This window comes from Macrobrachium rosenbergii, chromosome 36 (assembly GCF_040412425.1).
Source record: "Macrobrachium rosenbergii isolate ZJJX-2024 chromosome 36, ASM4041242v1, whole genome shotgun sequence".
Taxonomy (NCBI): Eukaryota; Metazoa; Arthropoda; class Malacostraca; order Decapoda; family Palaemonidae; genus Macrobrachium; species Macrobrachium rosenbergii.
The window spans coordinates 26904874-26928826 of NC_089776.1; the positions used below are offsets into that span (position 1 = coordinate 26904874).

Sequence of the window (23953 nt, forward strand, 5' to 3'; positions counted from 1 at the left end):
AGCATATATCTCCCAGTGACCTCTTTAGCAAATAAATGACACGTGTCCCTTTGGCTTATCTGCTATTCGTAAAAAATTTACACATGTAAAACCGAGGAAATATTATCATCATTTATTCATGGTAGTTGATGTAGAATAAATGAATATTCGTTATTTATTTATAAATATAACTTACGAATGATATTCATAAATATTTATGAATATTCAGTTTTCCAGGTCAACGACTTAGCTCAAGGGATGTATCGGATTTCCAACTCATTTCCTCTTCGTTTCTTCATAAAATATATATCAGAATACATGACAAAAATCTATTTGAGTTCTACAATATTGTATTTCCGAGGAGACGCTGCTCAGTTATATGATTGTATTTATGCAATAACGTTTCATATATAATAGTTTTTAAGTGTATTGAATATTCCTTGATATAACATTTTTCATAAGTGGGAGATTTGTTTTGGGGAGGAGTTTGAAACAAACACCCAAGTCCCTACCAGTTTTCTTCCAGCCCAGGTAACTGAATGAGGGTGGCTTCCTAACTAACAAATCTGCGGTTCGGTTTGTTAGTTAGGAAAAATACAAATTGATTAAAAATTTGTCATTTGTTCATACTCAGAACAAACCTTTGGTCTTGACGTAAGGGGAGACTTACTCTTGGAGGGTGGATGAGGAAAGCCTCAGAACTGACTGGAGGGTCGGCTCACCTGGGCTCACTTCCTGGCCAAAGATAGGACAAAGGAAGGAGTCGTAAGCCTCTGATCTGTTGAGCATAAATTTAATGAACAGCCAAACATTTGGGCTGAGATAATGTGAACTTATATCTGCATTGTGTCTCAGAGGAAGATAAAGAACCTATAATTGTCGGAGACAACAAAACGTTACGTTTTCTCTCTGCTTGTAAGAGAGAGGAAGGGACATGCTTCTGCAAGGAATTTGTATTTTGTAGGACTAATCAAATATAACAAAAATAATGGGAGTTCCCTCACCTGTGTCTAACCAGTTCCAGCACATGATGAACCAATTCTCTCCAATGTTTGCCGGTAGAAGAGAAAACGAAAGAGAAAGGAAGAAGACCAGTCATCCTATTCACTCACTTTCATAATCAACGCCTTAGGTAAGATATAAACTGTCCCACTAGGGGCACTGGATGAGTTACACAAGTGCCCAAGGACCTGTGGGAAACGTGCCTTCAATCCTGTGAACCAACAAGTTCTTTTTGAAAGAGATTGAAGGGCCTAGGCCCCTAACACCATGTGCTCTTGCTAGCACTGTATCGACATCTGAATGTGAAGAAGTACTGTAAGCTTGTCTAATGATTTCGTTACACCAAAAGGAGACTGTGTTCTTGGATACTTCTTTCTTGTTCTGGCCTGTGCTAACAAAAAGTCTTCGACACTCAGGTCTGAGATGACGAGTCCTTTTTAGAAAGCTACGCAGTGCCCTGACAGGGCATAAGAGTAATTCATCTGGGTCGTTACCAACAAAATCCCCAAGGGAGGGGATCGAAAAAGGCTCGAATCTGTCACTATGAATCAAGGGATTTTGAATCTTGGCTACGAATTCCGGTACAAATTCGAAGGCTAAGAATCCCCTCTTATGTCTAATATTAAAAGAGAGTCCATGAAGTTCACCAACTCTCTTTGATAAGGCCAGTAAGGAAACCATTTTGAGGATTAAATTTCTGTCTGTTGAATCATGTAGAACTGATTTAATATATTTATGAATGGTTTTCACCATTTGTAGCAACATCTTCCAGGTTGAGGTGAACATGTCATAAAGTCCCACTACCTATTCAAGTACTTTGCATTTTAATTATTTTACTGTTGATAGTTTTTCTTCATTAATAATTGTTTTTCTGGATTTTTGTTCGTTTATTTAATTTCACTTTCCCCTTCTTTGGCCCTTGCCCCTAGCCGCGTCCTGGCCTAGTAAAAGTGCGTAAGAGACGTATCAGTCGTTTTAAGCGTTTCACTGTCCAGAATGCGTAATTCTATAGGCAAAGTTATTACCATTATAGCATGAAAATTAATACTTTAATTTATACGAACCTCAGGTTCAAAGTACAGTGCGTTACATTTTGCATTATGCTGAAATGGCCCACTATAAATCCTTATTCATGCCATGCAGCCTTTTTCACCTGGTGTAGTTCAGCATGCAATTTTTTTCAAACAATGTCAAATTGTGGAATCTGAGCATTCACGATCGATATTTATGTTTAAGTTTTACTTTTATAGTAATAAATAAACTATTTACTGTATAAATATATCTTAATTTTTGAATATTTTAGATATTCCTTTACACCGTTCGAAAAACTCGGCCTGAACTAAGCACGTCATTCATGTATAAACAAAAGTTTGCTGTCGGCGTACAACTACAACATTAAGAACGTAAACATGGCTATGTCCAAGAGCACCAACACGTATAACAGGCAAAATTGGGAAGATTCCGTGAGTTTTAGTGGCCTGTTTTTGTCGTAAAATACCATTATTGAATACAGAGTATTCATTTATGGCTTAGTTGTAGTAAAATTGATGTCCGTTAGCATTCCCAGTGGCCCTGACCTTCCATCACCAAAGAGGTTTGCGTATCCGTAGACAAACTTCCGTCTTTTAGCTCGGGCCCAATACATCGACCACCATAGGTTGAAGTGTCTTAAGGGATTATAAGGATATATTTTGTATTTGTGGGGGATTACAGGCTAGCCAATATTCTCGGATGACGCAGGCTAATCCAAGAATACTCAACCTCTCTTAGGCTAGGTTAGTTGTGTCCGAGGCTGGACCATAGGCCTGTTAATAGAATTTGGACTGGTCATCTTTAACACCAGACACTTACTTTGCATTAGATTCTACCGGTAATTCTAAGCCGTAGTTCCGCCGTGAGCTAGACTATGGCAGTTGACGTCTTCCTATTTTATTTTACTGGCTTTACAAGAATTTTAAAGTAATATTTTGTCGGCTGGCTGTAACTAAACTGTAATTGACCTTTGAAGACTACACTACCAACGCGGTAGATCTAAGCCGGCATTCCGCGGCGAGCCCCCCACCCCTCTCCGTAGCTAATACAGGAAAATTGTAACCAGTAAACACCCCTGACATGCCCTAGGGCTGTTTGCTGGTTACAATTTTGCCATTTCAGCGTATTAGCTATGGAGGGGGTTGGGGGGCTCGCCGCGGAATGCCAGCTTAGATCTACCCCAGTGGTTCTTAAACTTTTTTGCCTTGTGGCCCCCTCTGCATTGTATAGACCCCACACCCCCCTACCCCTGAAATTTTTGCCAACTATAATCTATAAGCAATATGTTGTCTATTTGTATGCTATTATACTTATAACAATAAAAGACAATTCATAAACAAGATTTAAAATTAAAATTTACTTATATTTTGATTTTTTGGCATGTTTTGAGATAATAATTAGAAAACATATGGAAGCAGTGATAACATTTTTGGCAATTTTGTAGTTAACATCACAAATTAAAAAAAATAATAGGCACCATCTGGCAACTCCGCTTGCACCCCCCTTGGAAGCTTCTGGCGGGGGCGCGCCCCCCAGTTTAAGAATCACTGATCTACCCTGTCGGTACTGTAGTCTTCAAAGGTCAATTACAGTTTAGTTACAACCAGCCGACAAAATATTACTCTAAATTCTTGTAAAGCAAGTAAAATAACATAGGAAAACATCAATTGCCACAGTCTAGCTACCCGTGGAACTACGGCTTTGAATTACCACTCTACCAATTGACATAACTTTTAAGCAGTGTGTTTAAAACTGACAAAACTAAATATGAGGCCTAGAGGCACTCAAAAACTGTTTCCCATAGCCTAGGCTAGATGGTCTTCTGACTTGACAGGCCTAGATGTAGAGGCAGGGTAAAGGGTAAAACAGAGGACTTTTTCCTCACCCCTCTGGTTCAGTAACAACAAGTTTACGTGCAAATGGGTGCCATGTTTATTACCAGCCTTTAAACACAAACAAAAGACTAACATGAACACAAATATAAAGAAAATGCAGTAAATCTTCCAGTTGGCGACTGGTTGGAACCAGGCCGCAGTAGTAGTCTTCAGTCTTTTACCAGGTAAACTGCTGATCATTTGGAATGCACGTGCACAGTTACTACACTGGCTGCCTTATTGTATACAATGTTGGTGTCTAAATAAACATTTGTTCATTATGGTCTGACACCCTAGTTGTTTGCTGCCATTTCCTCAGTTTCTCCATAATATACTGTCTTTTGTTAATGTTTTTAATGTTCATCTCTAAGCGGCTGGGACTACGCCTAATGGTGGAAGCTCCAGAAGATGCTGTTTAGTACAAGCCTGTCAGGGATGAAACTCAATGAAAGTAAAAACTTGAAATAAAAACAGCAATTTTCTCATTATCTCAGGAAGTTTCACAAATTCTCTCACTTGTATTGCATTTTGTACATTATTTTCTGTATTCATGAGTCAGAAAACTACATCAGTAAATGATATCTTCGTCCTTCTGTCTCCTTTAGATTTACTGAATTCTGGAGTTGAAGATGTGACTTTTCTGAGCTTTAGTGTGTGTTTTAAATGTTTCTGACCTGTGTATTGGTAGCAGATTTGTAGTTTTTGAGATTGGTTGGGGTAAGAGAGAACAAGAGGCAAACAGGGGTGTAGTCTAACCTAACCTAACCTAACCTAATCTAGGACACTGTAAGTTAAAATAAATAATAGGGTGAAGCCTAACCCAACCACACCTAACCAAACCTAGGGTGCTGGGTCCTTACTGGCCGGGTGGGACCTATGCCCCCCTTGGTCACTTCCGTAACTTAACCTAGGGCAGTGTAAATTTTAATTAATTATAAGGTTGCAACCTAACCCACTTAACATAGGACAGTGTGTCCTTATCTTCCTTATCTAGTTTGTGTGTGTGGTGTCACTTTAAAAATGTTCAGTAAATGTTATATTAATCAGAATAAGGACTTGTAAAAGTATGTTAGAATATGTTACTGTAATTCACACATTTTGTGTTTTTTCCAATGCAAATGACCAGGTTTCCCACTGTGCTCTTGCCATGGCTATAGGATACATGAGGGTTCAATATTAAAATGTCAGAAACAAAAAAATCAACAAAAAATGTCATATGAAATTTTGCTATGCAGCCAAAATAATCTAAGGAACAAGAGTTGCATGTCTGCACCAAAGTAGCCATGACTGAGAACTGAAGCTGGTTTTTTTGGACAATACCTGAATTCCAGAATCCCACTTAATTGATGAAGCTTGTAACAGATGAACCAATCAAGTTCCAGCGTTGTCCAAGTACCCACATTTCAAGATGAAAATAACAGAAGGCATTGAAATTATATTAGCCATCCTTACTCAAAATCCACTGGGATGAACAAAATCCAGTTGGGCGCCCTACTTGCATATGTACCAAAATACAGTATAAACAAAGAACATGGGAAAAGTCAAAATGGGTAACAATTTTCATTTATAAATATGTCAGTAACAGTAAATTTGCAGTAGATTTACTTCATATTTGTTCCTACAGGAACACAAACCATCACCTGTTATACAGGAGGGGTTGTCAGTAGGAGCTGGAATGGTCATTAAAACTTAGTAACAAGTTAGTTAAATGGAGGTAGGTGGGTACATGGTGGGACCCTCCCCTTTAGTAATTCGCTCTAATCAGGCACTTTTTCTTCACCCTGTCAAGTTAAAATGTCTAGCTGTGCTCTGACTGACTATGAAGTTGAAACTTCTTTAATCTTTTTAGTTGTGAGTATGATCATGTGTGTTTTTGGTTGAGCATGGATTGGAACAAGAAAAGTGAACAGTGTGAGGTATGAAGGCTGTAAGTTGGCATTTGTTTGCAGTTTTGTTGTTCAGTATTAGTAGGTGTTGTGAGAACTGCAAACTGGCCTTCTTTGCAGTTTAGAGGTTTGGCAGTAAAGTAGAAAAGCCAAAAGATTTTCACCAGGATTTTTTAAGGGAACTGCTTAGTACTTGGCCTCCGATACCACCAAATCCTTTTGGCTCCTTCCTCCCGGACTGCCTTTCTCTCCCCCTACCTTCAGCTTGTTCTCCTGTGGCTTGTCAAGGGTGATATACATGTGAAGGTAGGCAACCAGCCTACACTTTCTGACAGTGCCATCCCAGGTGCACATGCTGATCTCTCCCTAGTTGAGTCAGCAGCACATGTTTATAGTTCACTACTGTCCACCAATGCTTCTTTGGCAGCTTTGCTGGGGTAGTGACTGGCATTCAAACAGAAAAGTATCTTACCTGAGTACTGGCTTAGTTTAAGTCTGATGTTGAATGAAGAATGACTGGTCTCTCTCTTTTTCCTTCCAGTTGGAGCATCAGTGATTAATTATTAAAACAAGTTGTTTTATCCTAGGTGTGCAGACCATAGCTTTTTATAATATATTTCCCACCACAAGCACCTTACTTTGTCCCTGAGACCAAAGGAAAAGTGCTTGATGGTGGCAGGTTATTAAGGTGTATTCCCCACTCACTCCCCATAATACAATCAGTTACCTACCTTGTTACCAAGTTCAGTGACCTTTCCCAGCTTGCAGTAAGGAGTACTCCTATGTAACAGGCTCTGGTTTGTATACCTGTAAACATTCTGAGATTGTGTGCTGGGTTCACTCCATAGTGATTTTTAGCAGCAACATAATTGTTGTGGCTTTCATCAACAAAGGGAGACAGTTTCCGTTCACCTGTCAGTGATGATGCAGATGAACAAGGGAGTAGTTCAGCAAGCTGTCAACCAAATACATCCTGGATAAGAGGAATGTTTTGGCATACCAAATCAGCTGCCAGGTCAGGTATTGGACAGATTATCCTTACAGACTTGAGTGTTAGAAAGGTTTTTCAAGTGTTGGGAAACACCAGTGATCGGTCCATGCATCCTTACTTAGCAGAAAGGTTACCTGTTCAACACATGGCTAAGCAGAGAGCTCCCTGTTTTCTTCTTCACAGTGCCAGATCCATGGGAAGCCCTGAAAGATGCTTTCTAGCCCCCTGGGACAATCTGGACGTTTACTGTTTCCACCATTCACTCTGATTCTCCAAGTGATTAACTGCATGTTGATCACCCTTGGTAGCTCCTAGTTGGAGTTTTCCCCATGGCCCACTCTCTTCCATCATCCGCATGTTTAGAGGTGCCATCACATGGCATGGGCCCTCCAGCTTCATGCTTGGAGGTTGTCCAGCAGCTCCTTCAAGAGAAAAGCTTTTCCCACGAGATGGTACAGTGCATAGAAAGGCTATTGCTGTGCCCAGAGTCAGTTCTTCAAACTGGAGGGCATAGACCTCTCTGCCTCGGTTTAGTTGTGTATGCAAGTGAGGAGCTTTGAAGAGTTGCCCACCTTGGGAACTTTTGCTTCCAAAATGTGACCCTTGTCCTCTGCAACCTAACTCATTTGTCAGAATAACCCTTGGGTGAGGCCTTGGACCAAGATCTCACTTCTAAGCTGTCTTCTCGCTAGCCTTAGGGTCAGTAAAGCATATTGGCTAGTTGATGAGAAATTCAAGAATTTTACAATTCTCTTTCTCCAGGACTTAGTTGATGGTGATCCTGATGAGAAGCTTTTGTTGCTAGTGCAAGTCTTGAAGTACTACCTAAGAAAAGCCTGACCTCTTAGGCCAGAGTGTAAATGCCTCTTTGTTAGTATAGGCACAAGTAGGAGGTAGGCTTCCTGGAACACTTTCTGGCTTGTGCTGCAATCAAACTGGCACGGGGACCTATCAGCCTGTGTATCCCAGTGCCAGGTTATATGGAAGGCTCCAGGAGTCAGCTCCTGTTTGTTCATGGCAGTAACTGCAGGCCAATTTCTGTTCTCCCAGTGCTCTCCAGAGTTGCAGAAAACTTATTTTGAAGCCACTATATGAATATGTGGGGTCCAAAGGATTGTTAGCTGATAGTCAACATGCATATAGGAAGCAGTTGGGTACATACGATGCTCTTTCAAATTTGACATGCTCTTTTAAATTTGACCAGCTATATGCAAGAGAACTGTGGTAAGGGTTTCGAGTGTAGAGTATTATAAATAGATTTTAGTGCTGCTTTTGATTTAATAAATCACAAGTCACTTATATATAAACTTCAGAATCTTGGTGTGGGTGGGTATGTTTTAGGCTTACTTCAAGATTTCCTTACAGCAGTGAGTTGCTGTTGATGGGATCTTTAGTGAACCAAGACCTATTGTGTTTGGAGTTACGCAGGGTAGTGTTCTTGGTCCACTGGTATTTTTAGTGTATACAAGTGATTTGGTTGTTGGCCTGGAAAGCAAAATTGTTAATTGTGCCAATGATGCAACACTTGTGGTTGTAGTTAAGTCTCCACTTATGACGTGGAGTGGATTCGTGAATGGTTTAGTCGATGGGGTCCTTCCTTTACTAGAATACTGTTCTCTGGTGTGGATGTCTGCTTCTACCAGAGATTTATCTCTTTTAGATAGAGTGGTTCATGGTGGTAGGTTACTGTTTCCTAAAATTAGCAGTTATGACTTGGACCATTGATGAATGTTTTCATGTTTATCAATTTTTCACAAGTTGTATTTTAACAAAGATCTTTGACATTCACAACTGATCCATGATCCCCTTTTCCTGCCGAGAGCAACAAGATTTGCTGAACAGCAGCATCAATATTTAGTAAATGTGCCATGCTGTCAAACTTCTCAGTTCAGGACGTCCTGTATCCTCAAACCTTTGGACTCTGGAACATTCTGCCTGAGGATGTCGTGCAATTGGAACTTCGAATGTTTGTGAAAATGCAGTGCATTACTACCCTTTATACAGTTCTCCTTGCATTTAATAATTTACCTACATTTTTATCTAATAATTTGCTCATTTATTTTTTCTTTTTTAATAAGTGAGGTCTCTTCTTTCTGTATTTCCATTTACCTCTATTTTCTAATGAATGCCATATTCTTTGGAAGCTTGAGTTTCAAGTTAATGGCCCTTGTCGGCTTGTCCCTTATGAATAGGATTCATCTTTTGAAAAATAATACTAATAATAATGTACATGACTGTGAATCTGATAATTCCTGGTGGTTGTGTCACTGTTCCTTCAATCTTTTGCTGTAAGCATGGACTTGTGGAATGTGACAGAGATTCAAAACTTCAAATGATCTTCCAGTAATTCTGTGAGATGACCCTTCCCCCTTAAGAGTATTCTCATTTGTACTTGTAAGAAGCAGTGGTTTGTATTCCATAGGAATAAATAACAAATTTTCAAGGTACAGTCATTTTTATTTATCTTAGATATACAAACCATCACTCCCCTACCTGCATCTTGTAAGCACCTTGTTCCCAAGTTTCAGTGACCATTTCCAGCTTGCAGCAGGAATACTGTACTCATATAAAAGACTCCGGGTTTGTATATTTTTGAAAATGTAAATTTATCTCAAAATAAGGTATTTTAGCATAATGCACTTACGTTACATCTTGTTTTTGTTCCTCTTTTTTCCTTCTCAGAGATGTTGATGTACAGTAACTAGCTACCTCATATCTGTTGTCATATACAGCTCAGTATCTGAAGTTTTGTTTCTCTTAGAGTTTTGCTTCACCAGTAGTTTTTGTCATCGTCTGTCATCTGTTATTTCCCTCCTCTGTTCTTAAATTAAGGTAGTCATATGCTCAAAATATAATTTTTATCTGATAATGAGTGTGAGCTTCCATAAAAGCATTTTTGGCTATTTGAAGCTCTGGAATTGTTTTCAGGTGTGTAGCTAAGGAAACATTGTTTTACCTGCTGTTCAGTCATCATTTCTTAAAATTTAATACAACACCATCATGATATTATTTGTTACACTATAGAATGAGGAATTTAAAAGGCGAATTTCTGTTAGTTATGGTGACTCTTCTAGTGTCAGAGAAGATCGTTATTTCAAACTTAACATTTATATAAATTACAGTAGTGTGTTCACCATTTTATATGTTACATTTATGCTTTACATTATCTGTATTTCAACTTTGTACTGATCTTCGCAGGACTTCCCAATATTGTGTCAGACATGTTTGGGAGACAATCCATATGTGCGGATGATGCGAGATCGCTATGGTAAAGAATGTAAGATCTGTACAAGGCCTTTCACAGTCTTCCGATGGTAAGTGCAACGTTATTCTTTTTACTTGTTTTTCATGAGACTTAAACTGTTTTTACTTGGCTTTCATAAGCCTTAAGCTGTTCCAGTTTGAATTAACTTCAAATTCATTTATTGTAGACATCCCAAACTTGCTTTTTATTCAAATGAATTGAGTATAGACCCAGAAAACTTTTAAAGAATAAAAAGCTGTTGAAATTTATAAAGGAACTGTAGAGAAAGGTTATGGCATAAGCAGCTTTTATTTTTTATTTAACAGAAGCTTACAGTGGTTATAAGGTCTGTATAATACCCTAGGCAGCAGAAACATGGAGGACATTTTGAAAAGTTTTGGACAAAACATTAAGATTCATGGCTGGAGTACAGAGCAAAGGTAGTATTATGAATGAATTATTGATAGAGAGATGTGGTATCAAGTAACTAAAAAAAAAGACAGATGGTTTGGACCTGTAATGAGAATGAATTAGGAAAATCAGTAGCTATGGAAGTAGCAGGACAAAGACCTGTAGGAATGTGTAGGAACTCAGGGAAAATGGGATAGATGAAGACTTAGGCCTGGTCGGAGTTAAGGAAGAAAAGATTGGAGAGAACTCACTTTTTGTAATCCAATACAAGGAAAAGCTTATGATGAAGTTTATGATGATGATGATGCTGGTTTGGGTTTGTATAGGACATATGCCTCTGAGGTAGTTCGTGTATACTTTTAGATTCAGTTATAATTCAAGGCAGCTGTATTTTATTGTGGCAGTTGATAGCTGAGAATTGTTGGTTATGTAGTTTTTAGCAAAATTAACCTTTCCTGACTGGTTTTTCAGATCCTTTTGTTCAGGGACTTTTGTAGTTTTCATCTTAACTAGTGAATTGAGTTCATGATTGTTTATCATGGAATTAATATAGGGACTATAGTATGCAGATGATGCTATTCTTGTTGCAGTTATTTGTCTCCCGGAAATGCAGGGTTTGTTGCCATCCATGACAGATGTCAAGAATGGATCAGTGAGTGGTGTGGTTAGTAGGATATGAGTCTTAACTCCAGTTTAACTGGAGTGTCATTAATTAGGTGATTTTGTAGCATGCTTGAACTGTATAATTCACTTAGTTTAGGAAAAACTATTCTGTACATGATGACTGTCATTAGTTTAGGAAAAACTATACTGTACATGATGACTGTCATTGACAAAATAGGAACACTAAGGAATGTTGCTCTTAACTAAATAAACCCGATGTCAAATAAGTCAGAGACATTGGCCTGTGTCAGGATTGAAGATGTCCTGATCAAGAATTGTATATGGGATGGCCTTCTAGACCCTCTGCTCATAAGGAAAGGAATGAATGGTTACTTCCTGGTTCACTACAGGAAGACTGTAAGATTGTCATGACTGACACTTTAAGGCAGAACTCTAGGAATCATGTTAGAAGGGATATTACATTCCAAACTGGACAAATATTGCTAGAATCGTGCAGTATGTGTGCAAGACTCGTGTAAGATCTTTTTGTGATGTTTGATCAGATGATGATTGGAATGTACATTGCTTAGAGAACCTGCAAGATTACTCCTTTTTCCTTATATGGTCTTTGTTCAACATGGTATGTCTCTGAATTACTCACTGGCAAAAGGAGCATTACCTAGTCTCTCATCACTCTTATTGCAGGTGTCTTAGATAAACCCTTCAGACTTTGTCACGGTCTACAAACACTACTCATCTATGCTTTGAAATTTCTTCCATTTCTTGAATCAACTCAGCTCTCACATATCATTTTGTTGGACATTCCAAAGTATCAACAGTCCTTGTCTGTTAAGCACACTAGGATATATAGACTCCTGGAAGATGAAAGGATTCTTTCTAATCAATTCATAGTAAATTTAATAACCACTAAGTCTTTTGGAGAAGGGGTGCTCTTCACCTGTCTGTGAAATACTTTAGTGTCAGGTTACCTGTACCAGCATTTAGGTTGGTATCACTCACAGTTACATTTTAGTGATATTTCACTAATCAGACTACATTGGTAAGTTTCCATAATTTATAGAGAGGATTCTACAGAAAATAGTTTCTGTAGAATATATTGATTATAGTCAACTTCCAATATCAGGTACCTACTTCTTGAGAATCCTTAATTGGAGAAAAATAACAACTGAAGGATTAGGAGTTGTCCAGGTAATTTTAAGTAATTATAAGTACTGAATGTGTGAAAGAGCTTGTAGTTCATGAAGGTTTACAATTTTTTTTTAGATCTCTCAGCCACAAACTGCCATCCGCTTTAACTGGCTTTTTCCAATCCCCTTCAGTTAGTATCAATATCTGGTATGCAGACAGAACTAAGGTTGGGGAGGTTGTACCTGTTATCAAACAACCCCTTTAGCTTACTGAAAGCAGCTAATGAAAGCTTTGTTAGTCCTCCCTGATTGTTTAGGCAGAAGATAAAGCTATAGGTTCGTATTTTTGAAATGTATAACTTTATAATATTATTATTGATAAATTTATTGCTTCTCTGGCACATGATGGTGAGAAGATTGTACTCATTGCAGTACAGAAGATTGTACTCATTGCAGCACAAGATTTATGCTAATGATTGTGACTTTTTTATGTACTCACATTTTATATATGTGTTTCATAGTTGTTTTTGTAATTTTTCAACTTTATTAGTTCAGTAATAAAGGGTTCTTTATTTTCTCCCCTAATGAAGGTGTCCTGGGGCAAGGATGAGGTTCAAAAAGACAGAGGTCTGCCAGACTTGTGCAAAGCTTAAGAACGTGTGCCAAACTTGTTTGCTGGATCTGGAATATGGCCTTCCAACACAGGTAAGTCGGAACTGGACGTTTGAATGATATTTGCATTTGCATTGTTACGTACCTGTGTTCAAACAAATTATAAACTTGCTTATTACTAATGGTATCCCACTGGGCCTGAGGTGGTAAAAGAGGAATTGAACCGCAGCTTTTAACAAGTGATGTGGCAGTTTGAAAGTTGGTGATGTGTCCCAGTAAAGGAGAGCCTCGTATCTTAAATGCTTAATTGCCCACCTTATTTCTTGGGTTAGTAAATCATAAATGTGTGTTTTTGTTTTCACTAATTTTAATAGCATAAAGTAATCTTTAATATATTTTAATTTTGTATAAAATCAGCATAAAAAAGTAGTTTGTTTGCAATGCATTTATGTTATCATTTTCACTAATTCTTATCACCATTAGCATTTTGTATAAAATCTTAGATTAGAAAAAGTATATGTTTGTTTGCCACCTGCATTTATGTTATTACATCTAATGGAAATCAAGTCTTAAGAATCTATCACAGCTGTCACTGTGGATGTCATGAATGTTTTATGAAAGAACTAGACACTTCCAAACACTAAGGAACAATGTATACATAATGTAATAAGGATGTATTTATTTAAATTACAGTTTTCAAAAAACAGGCTTAATTTTTTTACAAACCCATTGCTTTACAGTAGCCCAATCCCATGATCTGGAGATCTCCAGACTCAGTCCAAAAGTTAAGGAGACTTACACCGGATCAGGTAGGCAGTGTTTTTAAACAATGAGTAGGCACGAATTCTTGCCTGCTTTGTGCTGCTAGTTAGGACTTGCATCATGCTCTCAATAGCATTTTTGAAGAGGAAATGTCATCAGCCAGGGAAAAAAAAATCGTGCTGCAGATCAGTCTGCATCTTTCTGTTTGGAGTTTTCAGTGCTGTTCCTTATTTCCAAAGTGCTTTCCTCTGAAATCAGAGTAAAAGAGCTGATTTCCTTTTAACATTGCTTTGTTTTGAGCTGCTGAGCAAGTTTGCTCACAGAACCTTCCATCTGGCTGCATCACCCACAGGAATGGATATCTGCACCACTATTTTTTGCTCAGGGCTCAGACATTGTCACCCCTTTAATGTCTGACTCTATCAGCCCTGCTGTTTCAGTGATGTCCCAGTGCCATTTTTGTCATTTCTGCCACCTTTTTCTTTTCCACATTTGACTTGTTTTCAGGAGTAATTTTTGATTAATTGTCAAATGTAATGCAAGAACTTCTTCAGCTCAAAATCACTTCTTTGATATTCTCTCTTCAGCCCTTTGTTACAACTGCTCCTGCTTCTTTGCTCCCAGTACCTGCAGTTTCTGGTTGGTCAAGTTTGCCTGCTACTCCATATGCCTTCTTCCTTCCTGCTACAGCTCCTGCCACACAATTCTAGTGGATTTGATGCTTTAGCTACCACTTCATTTTTCTCCTTGCTCCCTCGCTGGGTGAGCTGGTTCCGTTCTCAGCTACCACTCTGTTGGTAGCGAGTTCTACCAGCCAGTGAAGTTTTGATATAAATTCATTTCTCGCTTTAATGTGGTTCGATTCCACAATAAGCTGTAGGTCCCATTGCTAGGTAACCAATTGGTTCTTAGCCACGTTTTAAATCCTAATCCTCTTGGCCAGCCCTAGGAGAGTTGTTAATCAGCTCAGTGGTCTGGTTATACTACGATATACTTTTTTTCTCCTTGCTCCTGCTTCAGTTACTTAACTGCCACAGTGTCTGTGGACCTCCTGGTCTCAGTCACTTGGCTACTGCAGTTGTCAGTACTTTATTTATTCCTACTTGTCATTCTATCATTGTCTCTGCATATATTTGAGGAGAGTTATGTGCTTCTGTTGTATCCATGGTAGCACCAGCTTTTCAATATTAGAAATTCAGGCTCATGCACCTTCTGCTTCTGTGCTGTCTGCTGCTGTTGGGATTTCACCTTTAGCCCAATTGCCTGCCTCATATGATTTGATCTCAGAATCTTCTCATCGCTGAACAGCAGCATCAATATGCAGTAAATGTGCCTCTCTGTCTGTCGAACTTCTCAGTTCCAAACGTCTTTTATTCCTCACACTGTTCGACTGTGGAATAGCCTCCGAGAGGATGTCGCGCAATTGGAACTTCAGAAGTTCAAGCAAAGATGCAGTGCACTACTACCTTAATACCCTTCTCCTTGCATTTTAATACATTTTTATCTATTTATTATTCTTATATATGTAACTTACCAAGTAATTACATAGCCTATGTTTCTAACTCACGTGGCAGCTAAAAGTTTGAAATTCACAATAGCATTCAATTGTTTTAGTGTAGGTGACTAGGTCCCGCCCACTATTGGGGGAGGAAAGGTACAACACCGCTGAATAGCATCAGTCTGTTTCTACCAGTTGATGACTGTAGTTCAGTTGTCACAGCAGGTATTGTTTCGAGATTGGTCGCCAGATGGTTGCTCTGTCTCCGTTTGGTAACTTATTCCGAACTTTTGGTAGCATTTAAGCTATTTTCAAATAGCCCAGGATTCATTAGACCCACTATTAGTGAATTATTTCCCGATCTTGACTTTTCATGACAATGTCTGACACTAGCTCTTCTAGTATCCAGTTTTGCAGCAAAGGTGCAAAACTAGACTTATGAAAGTGTCTTATGACTCCCACACAATCTGTACTAATTGTAAGGGACAAACTTGCTCTTTTGAATTACATGTATCAAGTGTAGGGACTGGGATCAAGGTAAAGTTAGAACGAGACAGGAAGGGGGAAGTGGTTCTTAGAGCTGAGGCTAGGAATGTAACTGATGTAGAATGTTTCCCAAATCAGCAGTTACCAATTTACCTGTTCTGTCTCCTTCTCCTACTCCTATTTCCCCTTTAACCAGTCCTCTACCTATCCAACCTGGCCCCCATGCTTCTGAGCCTAACGTCATTGTTATCCTTGAAGCCCGTGTTGGTATGAAGTTTGGGCTCATTGTTTCGACTATGGAACAGTTAAGTGCGTCGGTGAAAGTGCTTATGGATCAAGCCAGTAATAAAAGTGCAAGTGTTAGTGGTGGAGGAGGTGTCTACTTGTCCCGCCAGCTCTCTTAAACCAAGGTCACTGCCAGGCTCCCATGCATCAGGGAGAAGGCATACTGGTAGTCCAAGGGAGGTCGGTGGGGTTTGCCCACAGGTCAGCGCCCCCTCAACCGAGCCTGTTGAGCGGTCCCAGGACAAGGCAGACAGCCACTGGAAAGGCATCCGTAAGGAATTGCACAACCTTTCTTCTAGTTCTTTGGACTCCAGTTTGGACAAGAGGTGCCACGGGCGCTTTTATTAGATCTCTCGTCTCTCAGGAGGTGCATAGTGGTTACCGACCACACTTCCCTGTCTCCTTGCAAGTGTGCAAAGGATATTGAGTGCAGTCCTTGGCCTTCTTGTAGTTTGTGGGCCATCCCTGAACAATCTTTGCCACTTTGACAGTACAGTATTCGCCGCCCAAGCACTCGTCCTTCTCACGGAAGCGCCCCCCCCTCATCTCATAAGCGCCCAATGGATTTGGAGTATTTAGCTGCTCCCGAGCGCCCGCCAAGCACCCAGTGCCCATTGACTGCCCAGCACCAACCAACTGCTCAGCGCCCACTGAGCGCCCAGCACCAACTCCTGTTCGTCTGGTGCCAAACTCAAATCTTCCAGCATCGCTCCCCGAGCGCCCGACTGAGCTCCTGGCATCCCCTCTACTGTTGATTCCTTTGTCTGCTATCAGCCCCGCATAGCATATTTTGCTGATTGGTCCTATTCAGCACCATTTGGATGAAATTATGAACCTCTTGCAGAAAAATCAATCGGCAACACAGGATCCCCTTGACTTGGCGCCTTCACTGATTTTTTCAGAGGAACCAGTCTGTTGAGGTCTCCAGGCTTCCCAAGGTGGTCTTGCCTTCCTCATCCAGGAAAGCCTTGAGGGAAATGTACTTCTGGCTCTCAGACAAGAGAGAGGACAAGTGGCTTTCTGCAATCCACCCAATCATCTCACTTCTAAGAGATATCAAGTGTACGCTACAAGAGAAGCTGCCTCCTCCCAAGGGGACTTCTCCTGTCTGATTGACTGTAATAGGAGGTCATCCTTTGCTTCAGCTAAGGTTTTGCTTTTGGCAACCAAGCTTGACCACATCATCAGGAATATGTTTAAAGTTTTCAAGGTCCTAAGCTTTTTGGACTGGACTGTGGGAGCACTGGCAAAGAAAATCGAAGACTGCAAGGATATGTCAGAGGGCTTGTCTGCAGACTGGCTGGAAGTTTTATCCTGCTTAGATAAAGCTATCAGGGACGTGATGGAACTGGCTTCAGTATTTGCGATGGGTGTCATGAAGAAACATGAACTTTGATGCTCTTTTACCACCAAAGGTGTAACTACATCTCAGAAGTCAGCACTTCTCTTTTCTCCTTTGGACCGCATGCACCTCTTCCCTCAAGCCATGGTCCAATAAGACAAGATTCCACACTAGACGGCGCTCCAATCTGCGTGCAGCACGCTCAGCCAAAAAGGCTCCTCAGAGCCTCCCTCTTGTAAATGAGGATCCAGTCTTCCGTGTGCCAGTAGGCACAAGACTCCTGCACTTTTGGGAGAAATGGGAAGCCAGAGGAGTAGACCAGTGGGTCTCGATAGTACTCAAAGAGGGGTTGTCTGTGGCTGGAATGTTGTTAGGGGAGTCTGCTCCTATCCTACCTCTTTTTGCCTTGATTAGGATGTTGAGTTCTTGGGGAGCCTGGGGGCACTATGTACCTGGAGTACCCACCAGTCCTTTTTTATGGTTGAGTAATTGTTTTAATTAATATAGTATATAGGTGACAGAGTTTTCTGGTTGTATGTATTCATGGTACTGCGCCCAGGGCAAGGGCACTCTTGTATGGTTCTGTTATCCATCGGACTACTCCATGAGCTGCATAACCTCCATTGATGCTTTGTGGCATTCGAAATACTCCTTTGCTGCAATGTCTCCCATTAATATAGGGGCACTCCACAGCGTCACTGCTGTGCCACTGCAGTTGAGCGCCACCCAGAGGCAGTATCATTCTGCAGCAGCTCTCTTAACAGGTAAGGGTACAACACCTTTGTTAACCAATGCTAACTAGAATTTTTGTCTCATATTCATTCTTTTACTGAGAGTTTTTGAGATTACATATGTCCATGCATCCTACCTCCTGTCAATATGGGATTCAGCTGTGCAATTACTTGGTAAGTTACATATATAAAAATAACATTTTTATAATAAAATAAAGTTTTATATATACTTACCAAGTAATTACTGAATCAGAGCCCTCCCTTCTCCCCTCTCACGGACATTGAGGGCACAAACAGACTGACGCTATTCAGTGGTGTTGTACCTTTCCTCACACGATAGTGGTCGGGACCTAGTCACCTACATTAAAACAATGCAATGCTACCACAAATTTCAAATTTTTAGCTGCAGGTGTTAGAAATATAGGCTTGGTAAGTATATATAAAACTTATTTTATTATAAAAATGTCATTTTAAAATTTATTTTTTCTTTTTTATAAGTGGGATCTCTTCCTTCTGTATTTCCTTGTACCTCCTCTTACTTCTTCCTAATGAACATCATACTCTTTGGAAGCTTCAGTTTCAAGTCAGTGGCCCCAGTGGGCTTATTCCATATGAATAGGTTTAATCTGCTGAATAATATAATAATAAGAATAGCCAGGCGTTATGCATCAACACTTTTTTCTGATGGTGTTAATCCCTTCTGTAAAGTATCCTTGCTTGTTCAAATTTTTAGGGACCACTGCTAGGCCCTACCTTCATGCTATAATTGCATTCTTGTTTAGTTTGCCCTCAAGTTAACTGCTAAGACTTTGGGAGTTCAGTCGTCAGTGATACTTTTGCCCGTGGTTTGTGGGCTCCTGGTCCCAGGCAGGCCTTCCACTGATGGTTTTTCTAGAACCTTGTTCCTTCCAGATATAGTTCCAATGAATCTGCTTCTGCAGGATTCTCTTCACCTAGCATTTATTCTGTAGTTGTTGCACAGCCAGAAATTCACACTCCTACAACCAGTGGTTCAAGTTTTGCTGACCATGATGTTTTGAAAGATTATCAGATGGATGGTATTTTGAAAGATTCCTCCAGTTCTTGTGCTTTGAGTTGGTGCCATTCCTGGAGATCTCTTTAGTGTCTTAGAAATTGTGGTTTGGACAATGCTACCAGATCAGATTGGTTTTCAGTTGTCAGTCTTTAACCAGTTAGCTACTCCCAAGCTTCCAGGAAAGTATCTACCAGTAAGCTTGTTTGAGATTTAGCCCCCACACTGTGGAAAGGAATTTCCATTTTGTTGTGTCTCCTTGTATTCCAAGTCTCTGTACTCTAGTGATGCTGATGTTTCATTAAATCTCTAGACATACTGATCGATGTCTCTCCCGAGCTGAGCTAAATAGTTGCTATAAGTCATTTATCGACCATTGAAGTGCTATGAATATCTTTCCTGCTAAATTCATCCAAACCAAATGGCACGTAATATTAATACTCATATGAGGATTCCCATCCGTTAAGGGTTAAGCTATCTGTTGATTCAATACATGATATTGAAAGGAACTGGGTGAATGTCAGATTGCTAAAATAATGAATAAATGTTCATTGTATATTTTTTGTAAATATATGCATTTCATTTATGTTCCAAATATAATAATCTTAAACATTCTTTCATGACTTATGAGAAGCACAACAAATTTCGATAAATTTTAGTTTCTTGCAAAATGTGTCACATAGTCTAACATAGGCTACTGTATTTGCCAGATTACATATCAAAATGTTTTCACACATCAGTTGTATTGATGGAATAGGGTAATACTTTTATCTGGAATTCACTTAATGCAGTACTTTGCCAGCATCTTTTCTTGCTGAGTAATAAAACATTTTAAATCATGGGAAGTACATATATTTTTGAATTTGGACTTTGAATTATTGCAAAAGTCACATACTACTACTATTTTGGCAGACTGACACTTTTGCCTGAATTATATAATTATAATGGATTACTTGTATTATTTCCATAATATAAAACAACCCAGAAGTATTCCTGAATAGTTGGGTTTCTGCTGTCATACAAGCCATGAGATACACTTTTTAAGATAAGATAATGCTTTGATGGGTTGCTATTTTGTGATGTTGAATCTGTATCCAAAAGTAAGGCAGAATTCTAGTAATGTAGCCAAGCTACCTGTGTTTCTGAAATACATGTTAGGGTTCCAATTTTGAACGCCACATTTGTGTCTTTTTGGGTTCTGCCAGCAAAGCTGTGATCACAACCTTTTATGGAATAGTGATTAAGAGTAATATTTTAGTTACTGCATAAGTTCTCAGTCTGAACTGTACTGATGTTACTAGTGCCAAAGATCTTAAACAATTGTTTCAACACTTGGAAATGGGATCTTTCCTGAACTATTTATTTCCTTACCAAGGCTCCATTTTAATCTCTGGTTAATACCTTCTTAAAAGTTCTTTCCATGGAGATTGCCTTATTACTGGCTTTTGCTCTCGTCAGACAAGTGAGCAAATAGGATGCTGTATTAGACCATGTCACCCACACCAGGAATTTGCCATCTACTAGTTTTTTCCTTTTTCTTGACCTCTGCTATCCCAGCATTGGCCACTAGCTGTGCTTGGGATCATCATCTTTGGTCACTAGAACTGTTCAACACTATCTCAAGATTACCAAGGATCTTCAGTTGGAGACTGACTGGCTGTTTGTTTTATACTAATCAGCAGAGAAAGTTTATCTTTAAAAATGTATTATCATACAGTACTGGCTTTAGCAGGATATCCTTCAAGCAAATTCTAGGGCATCTGAGGAGGAACCTTCTCAAGTAAGAGTGACTGTTCACGAAATCAAGGTTCATTGAACTTTTGCTCATTCTAAAAGGAATCTTGAGGTTCAGTTCATTATAAGAGTAGGGACATGGAAATACAGTATTGGTTAACCTTCACCAAATTGTACCTAAGAGATGTAATGCTTAAGAGATTTGGTGTTTACTTAGTATAACTGTTGTGTTTGGAGGAGGATGTGTTACCTCTGTTTGAAGAAATGTTACATTCTTCATTTTATTCTTCTTAATTCAGCCATCACTCATCTTGGAAAAATGGACTCCTGGTTACAAATGGCTTTGTCTTACTTTGAATGATTCCTTTCTTGCATGCATTTTGAAGTTTTTATGATACTAATCATTACTTCATATTCAGGTTGGGTTTGGACAGTTGGTTCCAGATTCTAGACTCATCAAAATTTTGTTGATGTTAGGAATCATTTTCTTTAGTCCTTCCACCTAAATATTGGTTATTATTGATGGGCTTGTTGAAACAATTACAGCTTGTATAAAGTAAGGAAGTTTTCTTATAGACCCATCAATCTTAACAAAGTACCCTCCCCCTAGTCTCATTGTTCGCAATGTTTTAAAAGTTTTATGAAAAAGAATGAAGCCAGCTGTTTTAATGTGCTGAAGGGTTAAAAGTGTTCAAGTGCCTGTTATCACTCAATGGTTAATTTTTAGCTATCTGTCCTCTCATCTTCAAACTTCATACACTGTGTCGAATGAATTCAACACTATGTATTAAGACTAATAGTGATTGATGGGCTTAAATGAAAGTGTTTTATTTTTTGTAAATGCTGCAGTTTTCTAGTGTCACCCCTCTCTTTGGGGATGGAGTGTTAGTGCTGTCAGTGCACCTCATGTGGTGCACTGTACTGTAGGCTTTATTAAAGGGTGTTTGCAGCATCCTTTCACCCCCTAACTGCAGTTTTTTTTTTTTTTTTTTTTTTTTCCCACTTTACCCCATTCCCACTTCCCTTCTTCAGTCTTGATGTCCAGCATCTCTGGTCAGCACTTCTTAATGCAGCGGTGTGGTTCCCACAGTTCCATCTTTAGAACCTTGTACTTCAGCTCCCACTTTTCACTTTTAAACACAGAATGGCAAAAAGTGCCTCAGTGCTGGGCTTGACAACCAAAAATTCATAAAATCAAATCTAGTGTTATTGTATTATTTCATCATTCATTTATTAAATAATGGTGTTATTTTTCATGCTTTGTAAAGGTTAATTAATTTCTCAGTCTGCTATTACCCTTGATCAGGTTTGAAGACATTAGTTATAACAGTTTGTATCTATAAAATGAAAAAGATTTCTTTTTATTTATAAAATAGTGGTGAATTTGTCAAGAAGGGCAAATAACTGAAATGCCTGTAGCAGCTGAAGTGATGTCTTTTGTGTTTAGGAAATAAACTCCAGAATTAAGAATGCAAGCATTTAACATTATAGTATATATAAAGTTCCTGTTGCAGTGACCCTCTGCTGCTCATTACATCTTGTGATTTCTTATCTGCCATAAGTGGTTCTTATATTGCATACTCCCCTTGTTAGAACTTATATTAAATTGCATGCAGCGCTGAGATGTCATAATATTCTGATGGGAGAAAGATATTTTTCCCCACTGGTTTGAATGGCTCCACCATAGTCTTATTTTTGAGCTTCAAGACTCATTTATTTTCAGGTGAGGGACTCTGCTTTAAGCCTAACAGATGACATGCCCAAGAGTGAAGTCAATAAGGAATTTTACATTCAAAATATGGAACGCCAGATGGCAGCAACATCTGATGGAAGCACACCTGGAGGAGTTTTGGGTAAAACAAAAACACATTCTGAGATGTTGTTGCGTCTTGCCCGCACAACACCATACTACAAACGCAATAGACCACACATCTGTTCTTTTTGGGTTAAAGGAGAATGTAAAAGAGGAGAGGAGTGTCCTTATCGTCACGAAAAACCAACAGACCCGGATGACCCACTTGCTGATCAAAATATCAAAGACCGTTATTATGGTGTTAATGACCCTGTTGCAGACAAACTCCTAAAGAGAGCAGCAGCAATGCCACGGTTGGAACCACCAGAGGATAAGTCAATTACAACTCTGTACGTAGGTAACCTTGGTGACAGAATTGGAGAAAAGGAACTACGTGATCATTTCTATCAGTACGGGGAGTTACGAAGTGTTAACGTAGTGGCAAAACAGCAATATGCTTTTGTTCAGTTTACCACAAGAGCTGCATCAGAGGTAGCTGCTGAACGTACTTTTAATAAACTTATCATACAGGGTCGCCGTTTGAACATAAAGTGGGGTCGTTCACAAGCCAGACAGGGAGCATTAGGTGGCATGGAAGGCCTTGAAGGAGAAGATGTTGCACCTCAGCCATTAGAACCAGTACCAGGTCTCCCAGCACTTCCCCCTCCTCCTGAAGAACTGCAGAATAACTTCTTTAACCTACCCTCTGCAGCAGCCAGTATACCTTTGCCTCCTGGTCAAGGTCCTCCAACGTCAGGGGCACCAACTATACGACCACCAAGGCCACCAGGCCAAGCACCACCAAGACCACCAGTTCCACCACCTGGAGGCATTCCAGGTGGACCTCCACCACTAGGACCATTGGGTCCTCGGCCTCCTGGTGTGCCACCAGCTCCTCCTGGCCATTTACCGCCTCTACAGCCACCTCCATTTTTTCCTCCTCATTTGCGGGCACCTCTTCGTCCACCTCCTGGTGTTCGTCCCCCGGCATTCTTCCCTCAGCCACCACCTATTCCCGGAGTCGGTCCTCCCCCTCCTCTTACTCATGGTATTATTCATTATCCATCACAGGATCCTACTCAGATGGGTGCAAATCCAGATAAGAAATAGCATGATGTTATTTGTACTTTTGAGTAATTGCTGGTTTTATGTGACAGGTGTGTAATTCTGTTGTCTCAAAATAAAACACACAACTTTGATGTTTTTTAAAACCCATATGAGAATTGATGCTTGTTATAGGTTTGGTAATGTCGTAAAATCCTATGTAGATAAATCAAAAGAAAGCTTCAGTACACTGAGTAAGGGATGTTTAGAAAGATGAAAGTGAAGACTAAAAGGTCCATTAGTTGTCTGTTACTTAGGGATGTGTACCACAATACAACACAGTATAGTATGAAAAAACATGTTTCAGTCAAATTCAAACAAAGTGTTTCACCAACAGTGCCAGATTGTTATGTGCTTGTGAGAGATGTTTGCTCGACATATTCAAATAAAGAAGGGGGAAGGTA

The 23953-nt window shown here is 39.5% G+C and overlaps 1 protein-coding gene across 1 annotated transcript; it reads left to right on the top strand.

The window, feature by feature from the left end:
• Window positions 1-2291: 2291 nt before the first annotated feature.
• On the top strand, window positions 2292-23953 carry LOC136825031 (pre-mRNA-splicing factor RBM22). Its single transcript, XM_067081064.1, has 4 exons — window positions 2292-2444; window positions 9963-10078; window positions 12761-12875; window positions 22377-23953. Exons 1-4 carry the CDS (start codon window positions 2391-2393, stop codon window positions 23553-23555), a joined length of 1464 nt encoding a protein of 487 aa, XP_066937165.1. The 5' UTR covers window positions 2292-2390; the 3' UTR covers window positions 23556-23953.